The sequence below is a fragment of the Corvus kubaryi genome, unplaced genomic scaffold, assembly GCF_017639235.1.
Source record: "Corvus kubaryi isolate FWS band 111438036 unplaced genomic scaffold, C.kubaryi_AGA036_p1.0 74, whole genome shotgun sequence".
Lineage (NCBI taxonomy): Eukaryota > Metazoa > Chordata > Aves > Passeriformes > Corvidae > Corvus > Corvus kubaryi.
In genome coordinates, this window is record NW_024582061.1 from 6177138 (window position 1) to 6192096 (window position 14959).

The 14959-nt window shown below is 44.9% G+C and overlaps 1 protein-coding gene across 2 annotated transcripts in view; it reads right to left on the bottom strand.

The window, feature by feature from the left end:
* Positions 1-14959, bottom strand: part of STK38L (serine/threonine kinase 38 like) — a 45984-nt gene that overhangs the window by 12597 nt on the left and 18428 nt on the right. Inside the window, exons 1-6 of one of the 2 annotated variants that reach the window (XM_042051223.1) lie at positions 10780-10980; positions 5958-6102; positions 4148-4199; positions 2761-2883; positions 2137-2220; positions 377-500 (exon numbers count right to left, since the gene is read on the bottom strand). In XM_042051223.1, the coding sequence (XP_041907157.1) occupies positions 377-500; positions 2137-2220; positions 2761-2883; positions 4148-4199; positions 5958-6091 (517 nt within the window). In that variant the 5' untranslated portion in view covers positions 6092-6102; positions 10780-10980. Of the gene's footprint in view, positions 1-376; positions 501-2136; positions 2221-2760; positions 2884-4147; positions 4200-5957; positions 6103-10779; positions 10981-14959 lie in introns of those variants that run through there. The other variant, XM_042051222.1, reaches the window with a different exon arrangement.

Below are 14959 nucleotides of genomic sequence, written 5' to 3' on the forward strand. Positions count from 1 at the left end.
GAAAATCCTAAACAGGAATTTTAATTGAATAGCCCAGGAAAATAGAGTTGATTTTTACACACGTTAAATTTACTGCACAAACTGTTTGAACAAAGGCTTTTGTTTTGATTTTACTGTTAATAGCTTCAGCTGTAAAAAGCAGAAATTTCTATTAGATTAATTATTTAATTCAAGTCTATTTAATACCACTTCACAACCTTTTTCCTTCTCCTAAAAATCAGGAATGGTCACATGACTGGAACTTCACTTAAAAGCATGTTAACGTTTTTATTTTCACAAATTATACAGCATGTTTGTTCCTAACATTTTATAAAGCTGCCAACAAAAGCTAAGGAAGAAGTACCTCTATCACCTGATGCCACAGCACCCAGCTTACCTCCAGGTAAGAACTCCATGATCAGGTAAAGGTTCCTTTTATCCTGGAAGCTGTAAAACATTTTCACTACCCATGCTCCATCCGCTTCAACCAAAATATCTCTTTCTGCTCTGATATGGGCCACCTAAAATTTTTTTTTAAATTATTATTATTAAAGGACAAATATTGAAATATTTCAACAAAGAACATCACATTACACTCTTAGCTCTACAGCATCTTTTCATGACCTTTAGCCAAGGAACTATTTTTCTAGCTCTTTCCATGCTCATATTTTCCATTCTTTTTTACTAGATCCTAGGGTTTCTCTAGAAACACAAAGCACAGCTTGTTAAGATGGTTCTGTTTGTTAGAAAGAACTGACAGAGCTGGTGGAAAAAGTGCAAGTGAGTTCAGGAATATCTGACCTTGCTCAGGATATGCCGGTTCCAGCTAAGGCTTTGGAAAATATATGGAAAGCTGCTACCCCATAATTTGCTGGAAATTAAGAATAATGGAGATTGGAGGAGGGGTGTGTGTTTTCACTACAATGTACCCTCATCCTGGAGGAAAAATTAAAGACATACGCATGGAAAAATATTTCTTGACAGCTGTAGGAAAAGCAGCAAACAGTCTTCTGCATCTCTGCCCCAGTTCTGCTGGTGAGGAACATCTTTACACGAATCTTGTCACAAGGCTGCATGGGACAAAGGTTCTCCCTCTGCAGGAGACACTCCAGCTGGGATTTATCTGCCTTTATTTAGTCTCATTAGAAAGTATTTCCTTCCACCCTCCACTCCTCAATGCAGCTCTAAAATACAATAGGAAAACTTTGCTTCAAAATAGTCAGGATTTCTCCCAGTGCTGCCACGCTTGGAAAAAAAAATACTAGATTTCTTTTTTTTATGTGTGTGTCCTCTTGCTCTCCATGGAACAAGCCAGGCAATGAAAATTCCAGCAGATAAAAACTCTCCATGGAAGATCACTGTCCCAAACTGAATGTAGAGCACAAGCTCGGACTCCTTCCCACATCAGGTTCGGCAATGGGGGCAGCACCACACAAATCCTGGCTGCTCTGCACACCATGCTGCTCCTCTGGTTCCCTAAATTCAGGGCATGGGCTGCAGGAGACAAAATAATCTGTGCCAGGAAAATGAAAAGTACCACTACTGCAGGAAAATGATGTGCAAATGATAGGTAAGGTTTGGTCTAGTATGAAAAAAGTCCTCTTTTATCTATGGAGACACCCGCCCTTGATTTCTTTGCTTTGTGGCGCTAAAGTACTTGCTGTGTCCTCACAGTGAACTGTTAGCTAAAAAGTAAAAGCAAAAACCAAACCAAACAAAATCAAAGCAAATAAACCCCCAACAAGATTAGATCCAACTATAAAGCAAATCCAAGGAAGACAAAGCTGATGAACAATGTGATTTCTGCTGGCTTTCTTGAACAGAAAGCATTAAATACCTCTGTTTTTACTTTGGCACAGGATTATTTTTCCAGAAGCATTTTCCTTGAAATGCAGTTTTACAGATTCAGTACTATCAGCTCCATGTTGATAAGGGGAGAAAAATAAAATCTTTGTCACTATTGCAAATTGGTTGTAAATAAAGTATTTTTAAAAATGCAGTTACATGACCTTATTTCCTAACTTCTGCTTCTTTTGTGCTGTGGTAGCAACGCCATAGACCCTTTGGACTGCCAGACCATTACAGGGGCTTTCAAAGGTGGAAAATATTTTCTAGACAGGGTAAGTTTGAAATTTAGGGGACTTATAGATCACAAACCTGCTCTTTCTCCAGCATATCTGCTTTTCTCAGTATCTTCATGGCATAAATGTGACCCGTATCCTTCTTCTGAACGAGGCGGACCTTGAATGAGAGAGAGAGCCCAGTCAGTCTTCTCTGCCTCAGAAATCCACTGGACAGCTCCCAATTGCCAGGCATGGAAAAGGTCTCTTGTTAAATTAAAAACACACTGAAAAAGGAATTATTCTGCACCATGTACAACACTAACACTAGGGAGGAACAGTTACTGTTTGAGGAAAAGTCAGCAGGCACAGTGAATTCCAGGTAACTTGGACTGTGTAGGTTAAAATTCAGGAGGAGAAATAACTGATGTTACACAGGGCAGAAAGGAGATTTATCAAGAGGAGCTGTGCCACTGCAAATCCGTAATTTCAGAGGGCCATGTGGGCAACATCAGTGTGGGAAGCCATGGGAAACTAAGCATCTTCCCAGAAGCCTTGGGAAATCAATGCATGTGATTAATCACTACATTTATCACGCTTGGAGAATGACACAAATAGATACCATTCTGCAATAAAACAATTCATTAAATTGGAATTAAAATGCTTCATTACAGTGGTCGGTCCCATTTCAATCTCCTGTTCAAGCAAGAATGCCACAAACCTCCCCAAATGCTCCTCTTCCTATGACTTTCAAAGACTCGAAGTCATCCAAGCCGAGCCTGGTCCTCTTGAGCCGCAGGAACTCTGTTTCCTTGCGAGCGTGCTGTGACCTGCGCAGCTTTTTCTGAGGACACAAACACAGGAATCCATCAAGCATTTGGCAGTAGAGAGTCAAGATATGCACCCTCCCTTCCTGGGAAGTTCTTCTCTGGAATCCCAACAGGAGAAAAACTTCTCCTTCTACGTTTCTTTCTGAATTTCTCCAAGTATGATCCTCGAATATGGTCTTTTCTATAGAAGCCTCAGGCACAGTTTCACCTTTTTTCTTGGTAGGTGGTGGTATTTTATTTTTATTACTTAGTTATTAAAAAAAAAAAAAGAAAAATAATGAAGAAAAACTATCATACTGGTCCACAGTGTATCAGTCCCAAGGCCAAAGTCACTGCCTGAGACAAGGACTCTTCATTTTGGGCAGCATGAAGGATCAATAAAAGCTGAAACTTGTACCCCACCAAAAAGAGTGATGACAGGCAACAAGGAGCTTAGTAAGCAGCAGAGGTCCTGGTTACAGATCTACAACAAAGTCCATTTGGTTTATGGCAGGCAGGCACTCAATTTTGAAAGAAAAATCTGTCCCAATTCCATCATATATTTCATCTGATGAAAATGTCACTGGGATTCACCCTGAGAGAAGACAAACGCTGCTCCCAAAAATGCTGAGATCTCAGAGACTGCTAAGGAGGAGCCTCGATCAGGCACCTGCCAGACTCTGTGCCGGGATTACATCCCTTAAAGCCACAAGATGGCAATACGCACCCACACTCATTTTCCCACTTCCCACTAGTTACAGCAGTCACAAAAACTCAAAAAGGACTGAGACACTCTTCCTACTTATTTCCCAGCCTATCCTGAAGGCAGGCATGGTGTTAATGGGCCTCAGAAAAGCAACTTATTGACCAAAGTTCTGAGAGATGGCAACCAGACTGAGATCCCTCCTCATCTGTGTCCAAACAGAGCAAAAGTGTGACGGTTTGCTGTTTAAATCAAGAAAAATTGGTGCAGCATTTTGCTTTCTACCCACTTCTAACCACATGCCACATTTTTTTTTTCTTGCCAAATACAATAGCAAACAATTTTAATATTTGAAAAGCTTGCTATATACTTGCTGTTGCTATAAGAACTACAGGTAGCATGAAAAGCTTTGCAAGTATCAGTCAAGCATATTCCCAGCTTCCCTAATAAACAGGTTATTGACAGGGGCAACATTCATGTACAAAATAAAACTTACTGTCATGCTGGCTGATGTTTCTGTGAGCTCCTCAAATGCCCATTTGAAGCAGTGGGACAAAAGCAAAGCAGTTTGTAAGGTTACTTAAAGCAGTATTTACCTCCTCATCTGCAAGGCCTTCCTCTTCCATAGCCACTTCCAGCTTCTTCTGCCTGCCAAGGGGAGAAATAGGGGATTGCACCTTTTATTCTTCATTAAAACCAAACACAACACCACAGCAAGTCAACACCTTTGCTTCACATACTCCAGTTACTGAAGAATTTGCCTCAAATGGAAATCTGAAGGCAGACAGCCCCACTCCACCCAGTTACTCATTTGTGAACAAAGCTGTGGAAAATGTAGAAGCAAATTTAAGCACATGCTTATGTATTTGCAGAATCAGGCATTAAACATACATGAAAAAGGATGTTTAATGTTTACATCTTGTTGAATTAAAGCTGTTTTTATCAATTAGGATTACAAACTAGAATAAAAATGGGTTTTTTTCACCATTTCTATCTCAGCTCCATCTCCCACACCCCAGTCCACTCCAGCTTCCATCCCCTCTGTGTGACCACCTCCCCCTGGTCACACACCTGGTCCTGCCCCCCTTCCTCCCATGCCAACTAACCCTACTCCCCTGGATGCACCACCTCTCCTCCCAGTGTCCTGGCCAGGGCAGGGCTCACAGCTCCAACTCTTCCACTGGTGCCATGCCAGGCTGGGAGGCTCTGAGTGGGGAGCAAAGCCTGGGAATACCCCACAGGTGGCAGTGGTCAGCACATGGCAGTGTGGCTGCAGGACCCCTTTTTATCCACCCACAGGATGCTCCTTTATAGCTGCCAGGGTGCAGCTTTCTGAAGGCTGGTTACCCCCAGCAGCAGGCAAGAATTCAAAGGCTTGGAGGCTGCTGGTGCCTCTCTGCACTTTGGCAAGTACAGCAGGATCCTCTAAATTAAAGGCCCTTGATAGACAGTCTATTCTCCTAACTAGAAGCAACTCCATTACATGGAATAATGACTAAATATGATGAAGAGAGAAACCCTGCTGCTTGACTGAAAACCCTTCAATTAAAAACATATTACCAGGGGAATGATAATTTCACACAATGATGACAATCCAACACAACATTCATTATAATCAAACACTTGGTGCTTTGACACTTAATTCAAGTGGCACTTACACCACCTCAGAGACAGGACTGGGCACTGCTGGGAGAAGGTGACTGGTGATGACCATCACATACTCCCATGCAAGGAGTACCAGGCAGCACCACCCAAGCAGAACTTACAGATGAGGATTACATTATTCCCAAAAGTCTTCCTGCCCACCCAAGAGCCTCTCAAACCCTCCAGCATCAACCCCTTATTTCTTTGCTTCCCCCGATTTCCACACCAGCTCTCTGCCTCCTTTCCTTGCCCCATCACCCCATCAAACACCTCTCAGTCCTGTTCCCCATCTCCTATACACTCCCTCCTGCAGGGTTTAGGAGTCCTGGCATGAGCTCCATGGTGTAGAGCAGGAACAGACACCACAAGCCACTGCCTTACCCCAAACCAAGGTCCCACCCCTCAGCAGCTCTGCAGAGTTCATTCCCTGGGGCACATGCAGAGGAATCAGAGGTCCTCAACCCCACATGGAAGGGGAAACCTCACATGTACTGCAAAATAAGACTCTGCACAGAGCAGTTTCTACAAGGTAACTCTGAGGAGGTAAATTGCATGAAAACATCAGACGTGGAGGTCCTTGATCACTCAGGGACTGGGATGTTCACAGGTCCCTCCAAAGACAGCCTGTGCCCTCCAGGAATTCACTCCCTGCCACCACATATAGAGAAACTTCCCAGAGCTGTCCCATTGCTGTGGATTGAAGTGCCCTTGAACAAACACCAAGAACAGCTGCAGAGGGGTGAGAGGAAGCAGAGGCAGTACCTGGTTTCCCTCTCCTCGTGCTGTATGATTAGGTTGCTGTAGAAGTTCTCCAGCGTGAGTTTGGCCACCGTCACTCGCTCCCGGGTGTGGTTACTCATGGGAAAGGATGTTGTAGTCCCTGCAGTCATCGCCATGGTAACATGTACTGAAACAGAGCAGGTCAAATCATTACTCACTTCAAAAAGAAAATTTAAAAAATATATATTCCTCTTTCCCACCCTCCAGCTCCAAATTCTTAGGCACTCCAGAATTCATAGTAAAGGCACTGTTCTTTAGATATAAGAAACTCCATTAAAACTTGCCTTATAAAATTATCCCAAGATAGCAGGGGGATGTGCTACCCACTCTCTAAAAAATAACATGTTGGCAAAACAAAGAGTGAATCATAGCAAAGAGCACTGCATGCTCTGGGCAGCTCACCCAGCTGTGCTTGTCCACAAATAAGGAAAAGGTCCCTCTGGCAGACCTGGGCCCAGCCTGGGGGAGGGAAAAGGAAAAGGGGAAAGAGGGGGAAGGATCAGGCAGCTCCCAGAGCTGGACTTGTCACAACTCTATGACAATTTCAAACTCCAAAAATTCTTGATGCTAAAAAAAAGGATGGGATAAAATGAGACAGCGAATGGACCAAATCCCTAACCCCAGTCCAGAGGAAAAGTTATTTCAAGGATAAAGATAACCATCAAATATATTTGAATTTTAAAGCTGCTCCACAAAACTACATCTGTCCAGGTGGTACTTTTGGCTTAAGGTACATGGTCACTGGGCACCTAAAAACTGGGAAGAAAGAAGAAAGAAAGAAGAAAGAAGAAAGTCTGCTCTCCTTGAGAGCTTTCATCCTGAACCCAAAGAATTTGGATGTACTGGAACAACACTTTTTAATGTTGGAAAAAGACATCTCAGGGCAGCTCCGAGTGCCCTGCAGCTGATCCAGGAAAGCCAGGGGAGATTAAAAAAAACCAAAAACCAGCACAGTTTGTTCTAAGATTCATGCCCTGCCTGGAAGTGGGCTGAGGCACTTTAGCAGAGCCTCGTGGAAGAAAAGCACGAAGAGCAGCATCTCAGCCCCAATCTCATTTGGTCAGGTTGTTTAGAGGTTAGTTTTGGAAAATTACACAGAAGTACACATCACAGAACCATGGAATGGCCTGGGTTGGAAGGGACCTCAAATATCTTGTTCCATCCCCTGCCATGGGCAGGGACACCTTCCACTATTCCAGGTGTCTCAGAGCCCCATCCAGCCTGGCCTTGGACACTGCCAGGGATCCAGGGGCAGCCACAGCTTCTCTGGGCAACCTGTGCCAGGGTCTCACCACTCCAGAGTAAAGAATTTCTTCCTCACATCCAATCTAAACCCACTCTCTGTCAGTGTGAAGCCATTGCCCCTTGTCCTGTCACTCCAGGCCCTTGTCAAGAGTCTCTCTCCATCTTTCCTGTGGGCTCCCTTCAGGCACTGGGCTTCCTTTTTATTATTTACTTAATCCTTCTATTTCACCAGGGGATTGTGCAGAAGACAAATCCCGAATTAGGCTTAATTTAAGCAGATCCTAACAGCTTTTAAGGCAAACTGATTAGGAGTTTCATACAGAAGAAAACTCGCACCTCCACACTGGGGCAGGAGGATCGCTGAACTCTGCTCCAGGCTCTTTGTTTTGATTCTGCCTGCTGCACTCAGAGGGTGGGATTTTACCCTGTGGATTTTTCATGGCATCTGATGTGACAATAGGATATTTGTTGCCAGAAACGCAGCTGCTGTGTCCCAAATAAAGGCATTTTATAGCATCATGTAGATATTATTTTAGCTGTTTATTTGGAAGTGCACAAGACACCAGAATTCTGAGAATTAAAAATATGTCTCTCCATAAAGGCACAAAGAGGTTTTAATAGCACTACAGCTGCTTCAAAGTGATGCCAATATTTCTATTTTTTAATCAATTTTTTATCCCCTTCAGTTTTCTACTAAAGAAAGATGAGATCTGTCAATTCTGAGTAGTGTTTACTAAAAAGTAGGCAGTTCTATTCTTCACACAGAGACATCCCCCATGCTGGACACATCTCCAAAATCTGAGAACTTAGCACTGGTCTCACTGTTGTGTTTATTGTACAATTTTACATTTTTTCCCTCAATAGGTGGGAAAAGATAAATACAAAAAAGTTGGTAAGAGCAAATCAAACAGAGCAACTGCTGACCACACGCTGGCATCTGTGATTAAGCTATTTCAAGAAATGACCTATCAGAGTAAAAACCTTCCTTCTGATCGTTTTGGAACATCAGGATAGAGCAGCATTAACCCAGGCTTGAAATGGATTAACCTTTACTTAAGGCATAGCGGGCACGCTCTCGCACCGGATATTTCTCTTTTGCACGTCTTGTATTCCTGGTAGGATAAAACAACACTGCAGCTTGATTTCCTGTTCATTTGTTTTCCCCATGCTCTACACTCACAAGTGCAGGCACTGCCAGACAGCAAATCCATGTCACTGGGCTTTGTTAAACTTGTAAAAAGGAGATCCCAATGCCAGCACTGGCACCCCACACTATGAACAGCAGGACTGACCCTCATGTGCTTCACAGGAGGGAAATACAGATGAGTGTCCCCAGTTCGCTCTGCCACTGTGGGGGAAAAAACAACCCAGAACCACCACAAAGAAAATATCTGTAAAACCAAGAGACGCCTTCAGCTCTCCAGCATCCTCAAAGTAAATGAAAACAGACCTGGCAGGAGGCACAAGATATCCCACAAAATCCTATGTGAACTCACAGCTCAGAAAACCTCTTCAGCCTTTTTCCTCCTGTGTCTGCTTCCACTAAGGAGCCCCCAAACACAGCACAAATCCACACCCCAGACAAAATATTCAGCTGGGAGTCACCAAGTACAGTCCTTAAGCATGACTTTTATAAACAAATGATGCAGAGGGATGGGGGCGGGAAGGAAGGAGCTTCAAAATAGGACCTTTTATTGACAGCACACTACTTGTACTGACCTCACCACATTAACGGGAATGCTTTGAAAAGGTGCCACCCATAATTCTTGGAAATGCCCTCACAAGCCTACTAGCTCACCCAAATTCATGCCACTTCCATAATGGAACCATTCCACTCCTGCTGCATCACCAGAATTACTTTTGGCTCCCTGGACCACGAAGAAGGTCATATTCAACCAGCTGGCCACATTTAGCCAAAACTCCTCCGGCTGACAGGGATCTTTCTGAAGGGCCTGGAACATCCCCAAGCGTGAGGAAGAAAGACATCAAATGGATGTAGTCGACAGGAGCCGCGGAGCCCGCAGGACCAGGGCTAGGAGCTGCCAGGAGTGGGGATGCCATATGTGCTGCCTGGCCCAGAAAATGAGCCCGTGCTTCCTGCAGGGATGGCTGAACTCCCAGCCTGAGCTCTCCTGATGCCTGCTCGGCACCTGCAGCATGGGGATAAGCAGTTATGGATGGGCAGCAACAGAGGAAAATCTTGCCACCAGAGGCAGGAGGGAGAACAGCACAGGGGGGAGGAGAGGAGGGGCGTTCCCGAAGGATGAGGGAGAGCAGGGAACAGCTACAGAAAGGCGAGAGCAGCCAAATGCTACTGAACTGGAGTTTTGAAGAGATGTCTCCAAGCAAGTCTCTCCTGATCCATCATTGAATACAATATTTCAGTTGGAAGGGTCCTCTCCTTCCTGGTAGAAAAATGTTGCCTAATCAAAGCATACGTTTGACCTTTTTATTCTTAGATCTTTCCTGACTGGGAAGCAGCGAAAGGCCAAGCAGCACAGACTACAACTTCAATCTGCACTCCCATTTGTCACAACAGCTCTAAATCAAACTCTACATCTGTTTTCCTGGAGTTTCCACCATTTAAACCCCCACACCCAGATTCCGCTACACCACTGGTAACTCCAAACCCCACATCCTCTCTGGGGCACCTCTTGGCAGGTCCCACAGCCTGTCATTAATGTTTTCATTAGACTACTGGATTAAGTCTCCTGTTAAATGAGTGCAAAAATCACTGAGGCATCCAATCCCACCTGCTGCAGCAGCTCCAAAGAGGAGAGATGGAAGAAATCAAAGCAAATGGAAACTGCTCTGCCCTGAAACACAGTGCTTTGTGGGATGGCTTTCTAATCAGGAAGGGATAAGATGATAGAATCCAAGCCTCCTGCACAGGCAAGTCTCCTGCACAGCTGTGTCACTAAGACAAGCCACAGGATGTATCAAATCGGGCTGGATCTATACTATCAAACTAATCTGGACCTATGTCACACAATTTTCTTTTTGAAGCCACGTGTGTAATAGTTATACAGTAGCCTTAGAATAGATTTACTCAGGACTCAGTGAATATTTAAGTTGGGGAGCAAACCCCACAGACAATTCTGCCAGAGAGAAAAACACCCTTTTCCTACATGACAGAAGGATGCTGCTGGGCCTCTGATTTGGATTTACAATGTCAAGCTACACACATGTTCAGCAGGACAGGGAAGAGTAACCCTCCCTCCAAAATGACATCACAGAAACACTGATAATAATTTTCATTTATCCACCCAAGCACACCCCTAAAGCCCAGCAGTTAGGAAAGCAGTTTGCTGTTACAGTAAAAACTGCCAAGTTTATGAAGTTTCCATTTAGCGTTCCAAGAAAATTTGCCTCTTGAATGAAAGCCTCTGGAAAAGGCAGATACCGAAACATATTTCTGCCTTTCAAAATCCCCGTTTTTTTCAGCATGACGCTGAACTTGCTCCTGAAATGAGGTATACAAATGGCATTTTCCAAGAATTAGGAAGTGAAAGAGAAAGGAAAGATGAAGCAAACACATAGAGCACAACAAAGTGGGTACCTTCAGAAACTCCAGCTGTCACCACTGTGCCCAGTGCTGGGGCTCTTCTGGGTGAGAAGTGAGAGCAGACTCTGCTTGGCTCCTTCCAAACAACACAGCCCAGCAATTCACCAAGCTGGACACTGAAACCCACGGCTGACAAGGGGTTATATTAAAAAAATGACAAGGATTATATTTAAAAAATGAGGTGCTATCTAGGAAAGCAGCACAGACGCGGCAAAGCTTCGAGCACGAGCGCCAACCCTGCTGTCTCCAAATTGTTTGAATTCTCCTAAAGAGAGACAGGATATATATAAAACTGAAAAAAACCAACCCACCATACACAAATAACAGCATGATTCACACCAAGGGGCAGTGGGCAGGGCCAGACAAATGAAAAAAACAGCCCAAGGCTCAGCAGGATGATGTGGTGGGACATACCCTGAGCAGCTTCTGAGACTTGCAGCTGTACATAGGGTGAGCAAAGAGCAAAGATAAAAACGCTGTACAACAGCTGATAGTTCCAGTGAGGGAACAGAAAGAGAAAGTACCATCAACCCAGAGGGAAAATTACTTTTTGCATTACAGTTTCTGCTAGCACAGATTTGGCAACTGTGCTGTGCGTATTTTCACCACCCAATTGTTTATACTGAACCTCCTCCTGCTGAGGATCACAGAATGGCCTGGGCTGGAAGGGACCCTAAAGATCATCCAGTTCCAACCCCCTGCCATGGGCAGGGACACCTTCCGCTATCCCAGCTTGCTCAGAGCCCTGTCCAATCTGGCCTTGGACACTGCCAGGGATGGGGCAGCTACAGCTTCTCTGGGCAACCTGTGCCAGGGCTTCAGCAACCTCAAAGGAAACAATTTCTGCCTCATATCCAATCTAAACCTGCTCTCTGTCAGTGTGAAGCCATTGTCCCCTGTCCTGTCACTCCAGGCCCTTGCCAAGAGTCTCTCTCCATCTTTCCTGTGGGCTCCCTTCAGGCACTGCAAGGCCACAATGAGGTCACCCCAAAGGCTTCCCTTCTCCAGGCTGAACAATCCCAGTTCCCTCAGCCTTTCCTCCCAGCAGAGCTGCTCCATCCCTCTGCTCCCCTTGGTGTCCCTGCTCTGGACTGGCTCCAGCAGCTCCCTGTCCTTCCTGTGCTGGGCCCAGGGCTGGATGCAGCCCTGCAGGGGGGTCTCAGCAGAGCAGGGCAGAGGGGCAGAATACCCCCTCCCCTGCTGCCCACAGGGCTCTGGGCTCTGCCCAGCTCAGGGGGGTTCTGTCTTATTTTTCTATAACCCACTTTAAATCCAATTCCAAAGCTTTTGATTAACCTCCAGAAACACCCAAAACTCTACAGGACTCTGAAGTCTCCAAGCAGCAGGCTGACAAGAAAACCCCACTAGTCCCATCTATGTCAATCATGGGCCAGTACTTTTCAACTCTTGGGGTGTGATCTTAATATTTGTGTTATTTCTAAATACAGCTTTTTGTACTTAGAACAGAACCTTGTCCAAAGTTCACTCATGTCAACAAAAAAAGCCTTCAGCTCAATAGGTTTTGACCTAATATTCCCATTCCAGCTTCAGGACGATGCTTCCTGCCGTAACTGAGGTTCATAATTATCAGATCAGCATGTTTGCCAGGCACCGCTCTGGGGTACATTTCAGACAGAAAAATAAAACATTTAGTTCCTCCATAATTCCTATTTTCAGTAGTTCCACCATTCACAAGCCCCTGTTTAATTTAATCTGCTACCTAAAGGAGGCAACACTCCCTGCCAGATAAAACAAATCGGGTATTTCAAGTGCAGATTCTTCTTCAACATTAGTGCCATGACCAGATCCTTCTGACACCCTTCAGTGTTTACAACAGTCCCCCTTTGGAAAGGGGGAACAAAATAAGACTGCAACACAGCATCATGGACACTCCAGCATTTCATTTACTTTGTTTATTTACTTCATCTCCTTTAGCTTTCCTTCCCCAACATGCATTGCTACTTTGAAGTTACAAAATTAATTATATTTGTTCTATTTAAAGTACCACTAAGAAACCGAGTAAAATTAGCCCCATTGGAACAGGCTTTGCTATTTAAAAGCCAAAGATGTTCAAATGTTTTAGCCATTTTCAGTCATTCTTTCCCCATGGGGCATCTGGGTGAGGCACCCATTATAGTCACAGCTAAAAGCAGAAAGTGCTCCGTGACTCTGAACCAAAAGGAGTGGACACTCCCAGTGCCTGATCCCCAGGGCTGTGAGAAAACCCTGGGGAGACACTCCCAGGCACACAGGACTTTGAATGCAAACACTGCACGAGTCCTGCAGCCACGGTGGTGATGCTGCTGCTGCTGATGACACCAGGGAAACCCAGGGGACAATGAGACTCAGAAAGCATTTTGGGATGTCAGCAGCCAGCTCCAACACGCTCCCTAAACTCCAGAAGAGTTTAATGCACCCAAAAAAGATGCTTTCAAGATGAAGGAAGGTACTTTCCTGCCTTGGGGTAGATTCCTAAAGCTAAAAACATCCCAAAATGTCAGTGTGGGGCTCTGATTAGAGCAGGCAAAAAAACCCTCTGCCAGACAGCAGGAAGCCCTCCCAGCCCAGGCTGTGTGCATGCCATAAGCTGGCATGAGCCAGGACTGTCTCTGAAAGGAGCCATCCCATTTTCCATCCAACCATCTGTTTGTTTCCCTCCCGCTGCCGCTCCGTGCTTTGTGCCAGCACAAGAAGCTGTATGACCCACGCTGAGGAACCATTACCAGGCTGAAATTAATTCTTTTAAAAATAGTTTGGGTGAGGCTGGTTTCACCTGCAGGGATTGACAATGGCTGCCCTGCCCCAGGCTGAGCCTGCTCGGCCCTTCCCACAGAGTCTGTCTGAAAGCGGGAAATAAGCGGGCCAGACCTCCTCGTCTTTTAATTTGGCTCGCAGAAATTAATCTCGGAAATCATTCCAACACACCCGCAGTAATGATAAGGAAATATTTCCTAATATGGAATAAAAACTGAATATTGGAGTTGTGCTGCACTCCAGGATTTCCTGCTATTCAACACAGCTGAGCAGCAGAAGTCTCCCATGAACAGCGGCCGAGGTTCAGCTCTCTGCCGCTTTCGACGAGCGGCAAGCGCAAATTCATTTCCCCGACAGGAAAAGGTACAGGCTGAAACAATGTATGGGTATACAAGAGTGTACAGGGGAATATACACATAAAGTAAGTCTACCTACACCTATGTAAGATACAAAAACTGTTAAGAATCAATCTTTTGTCCCTTTCAACTAGCAAATAAACTTTTGATCCAAATGTTGTAACCTTGGCTTTCACAAACAGTGGGAGACTGGTCATCTAAAGTTTAGAAAAGCAAATCCACTAATAAGGTCACTTCCATCTGAGCTCCACTTGCCTCAGCCTTTGGTGATACCATTACATGCTTTATGCTCGACTGTCAATAGCTCTGTTCCAAAGTGAGGGGCACATTTGGAGACATTCCCTATCTAAAACACTCACTCAGAATGGAAGGACATGTAATGACTTACCAAAACCTTCCTGAGCTCAGTTCTTTCAAATAACTCGTTTTATTTTCTTTACTTCTTAAGGCAATCCAACCATTGGGGTTTAGCAGTACCCACTGAAATTGCCTCACCATGCAGGACTCCCCCACCCACCCCAACCTCACAGAGAGAGGGGACACACAGTGCTTGTACTTCTGTTCCACCAGCAAGGATGGAGGGCTAGAGCCAGGCACAGGAAGGGAACAGAGGTGCTGGTACCGCCACATGCTGATGTCTTCCAAAGAATGCTCCAAGTGGGAGGTCAGCTCAGGACAACACTGTGGATGACTAAATGAAGCATGAGACATGTTGAGGGAACCAGACCTGCAGTCCCAAGCAGCCACTCCTTTCTTCCAGTGTTTAACACTGGGTGCATTTTAATTTCCTGGGGACAAGAGAAATCAGCAGCTTGCTGGAAAGCCAACAATGCTCTGCAGTGAAACAGCATTTCACAGCTTGCTTCAGCTCACTTGTATCTGGTCCTTTCTCCTGGCTCTCCCCAAGTTTCACAGTGCTGCAAATCTTTGTCATCTCAGAAGTGTCTAAAAACAGGAAGCTCTTCTATTTACTGGAGTAATTGCATTCCTGTGCACTTCAGCATTTTCACAGCTTTGAGCAAGTACTTGCATCCAGGCTTAAGAAAACATTGGTTTAAGACCTG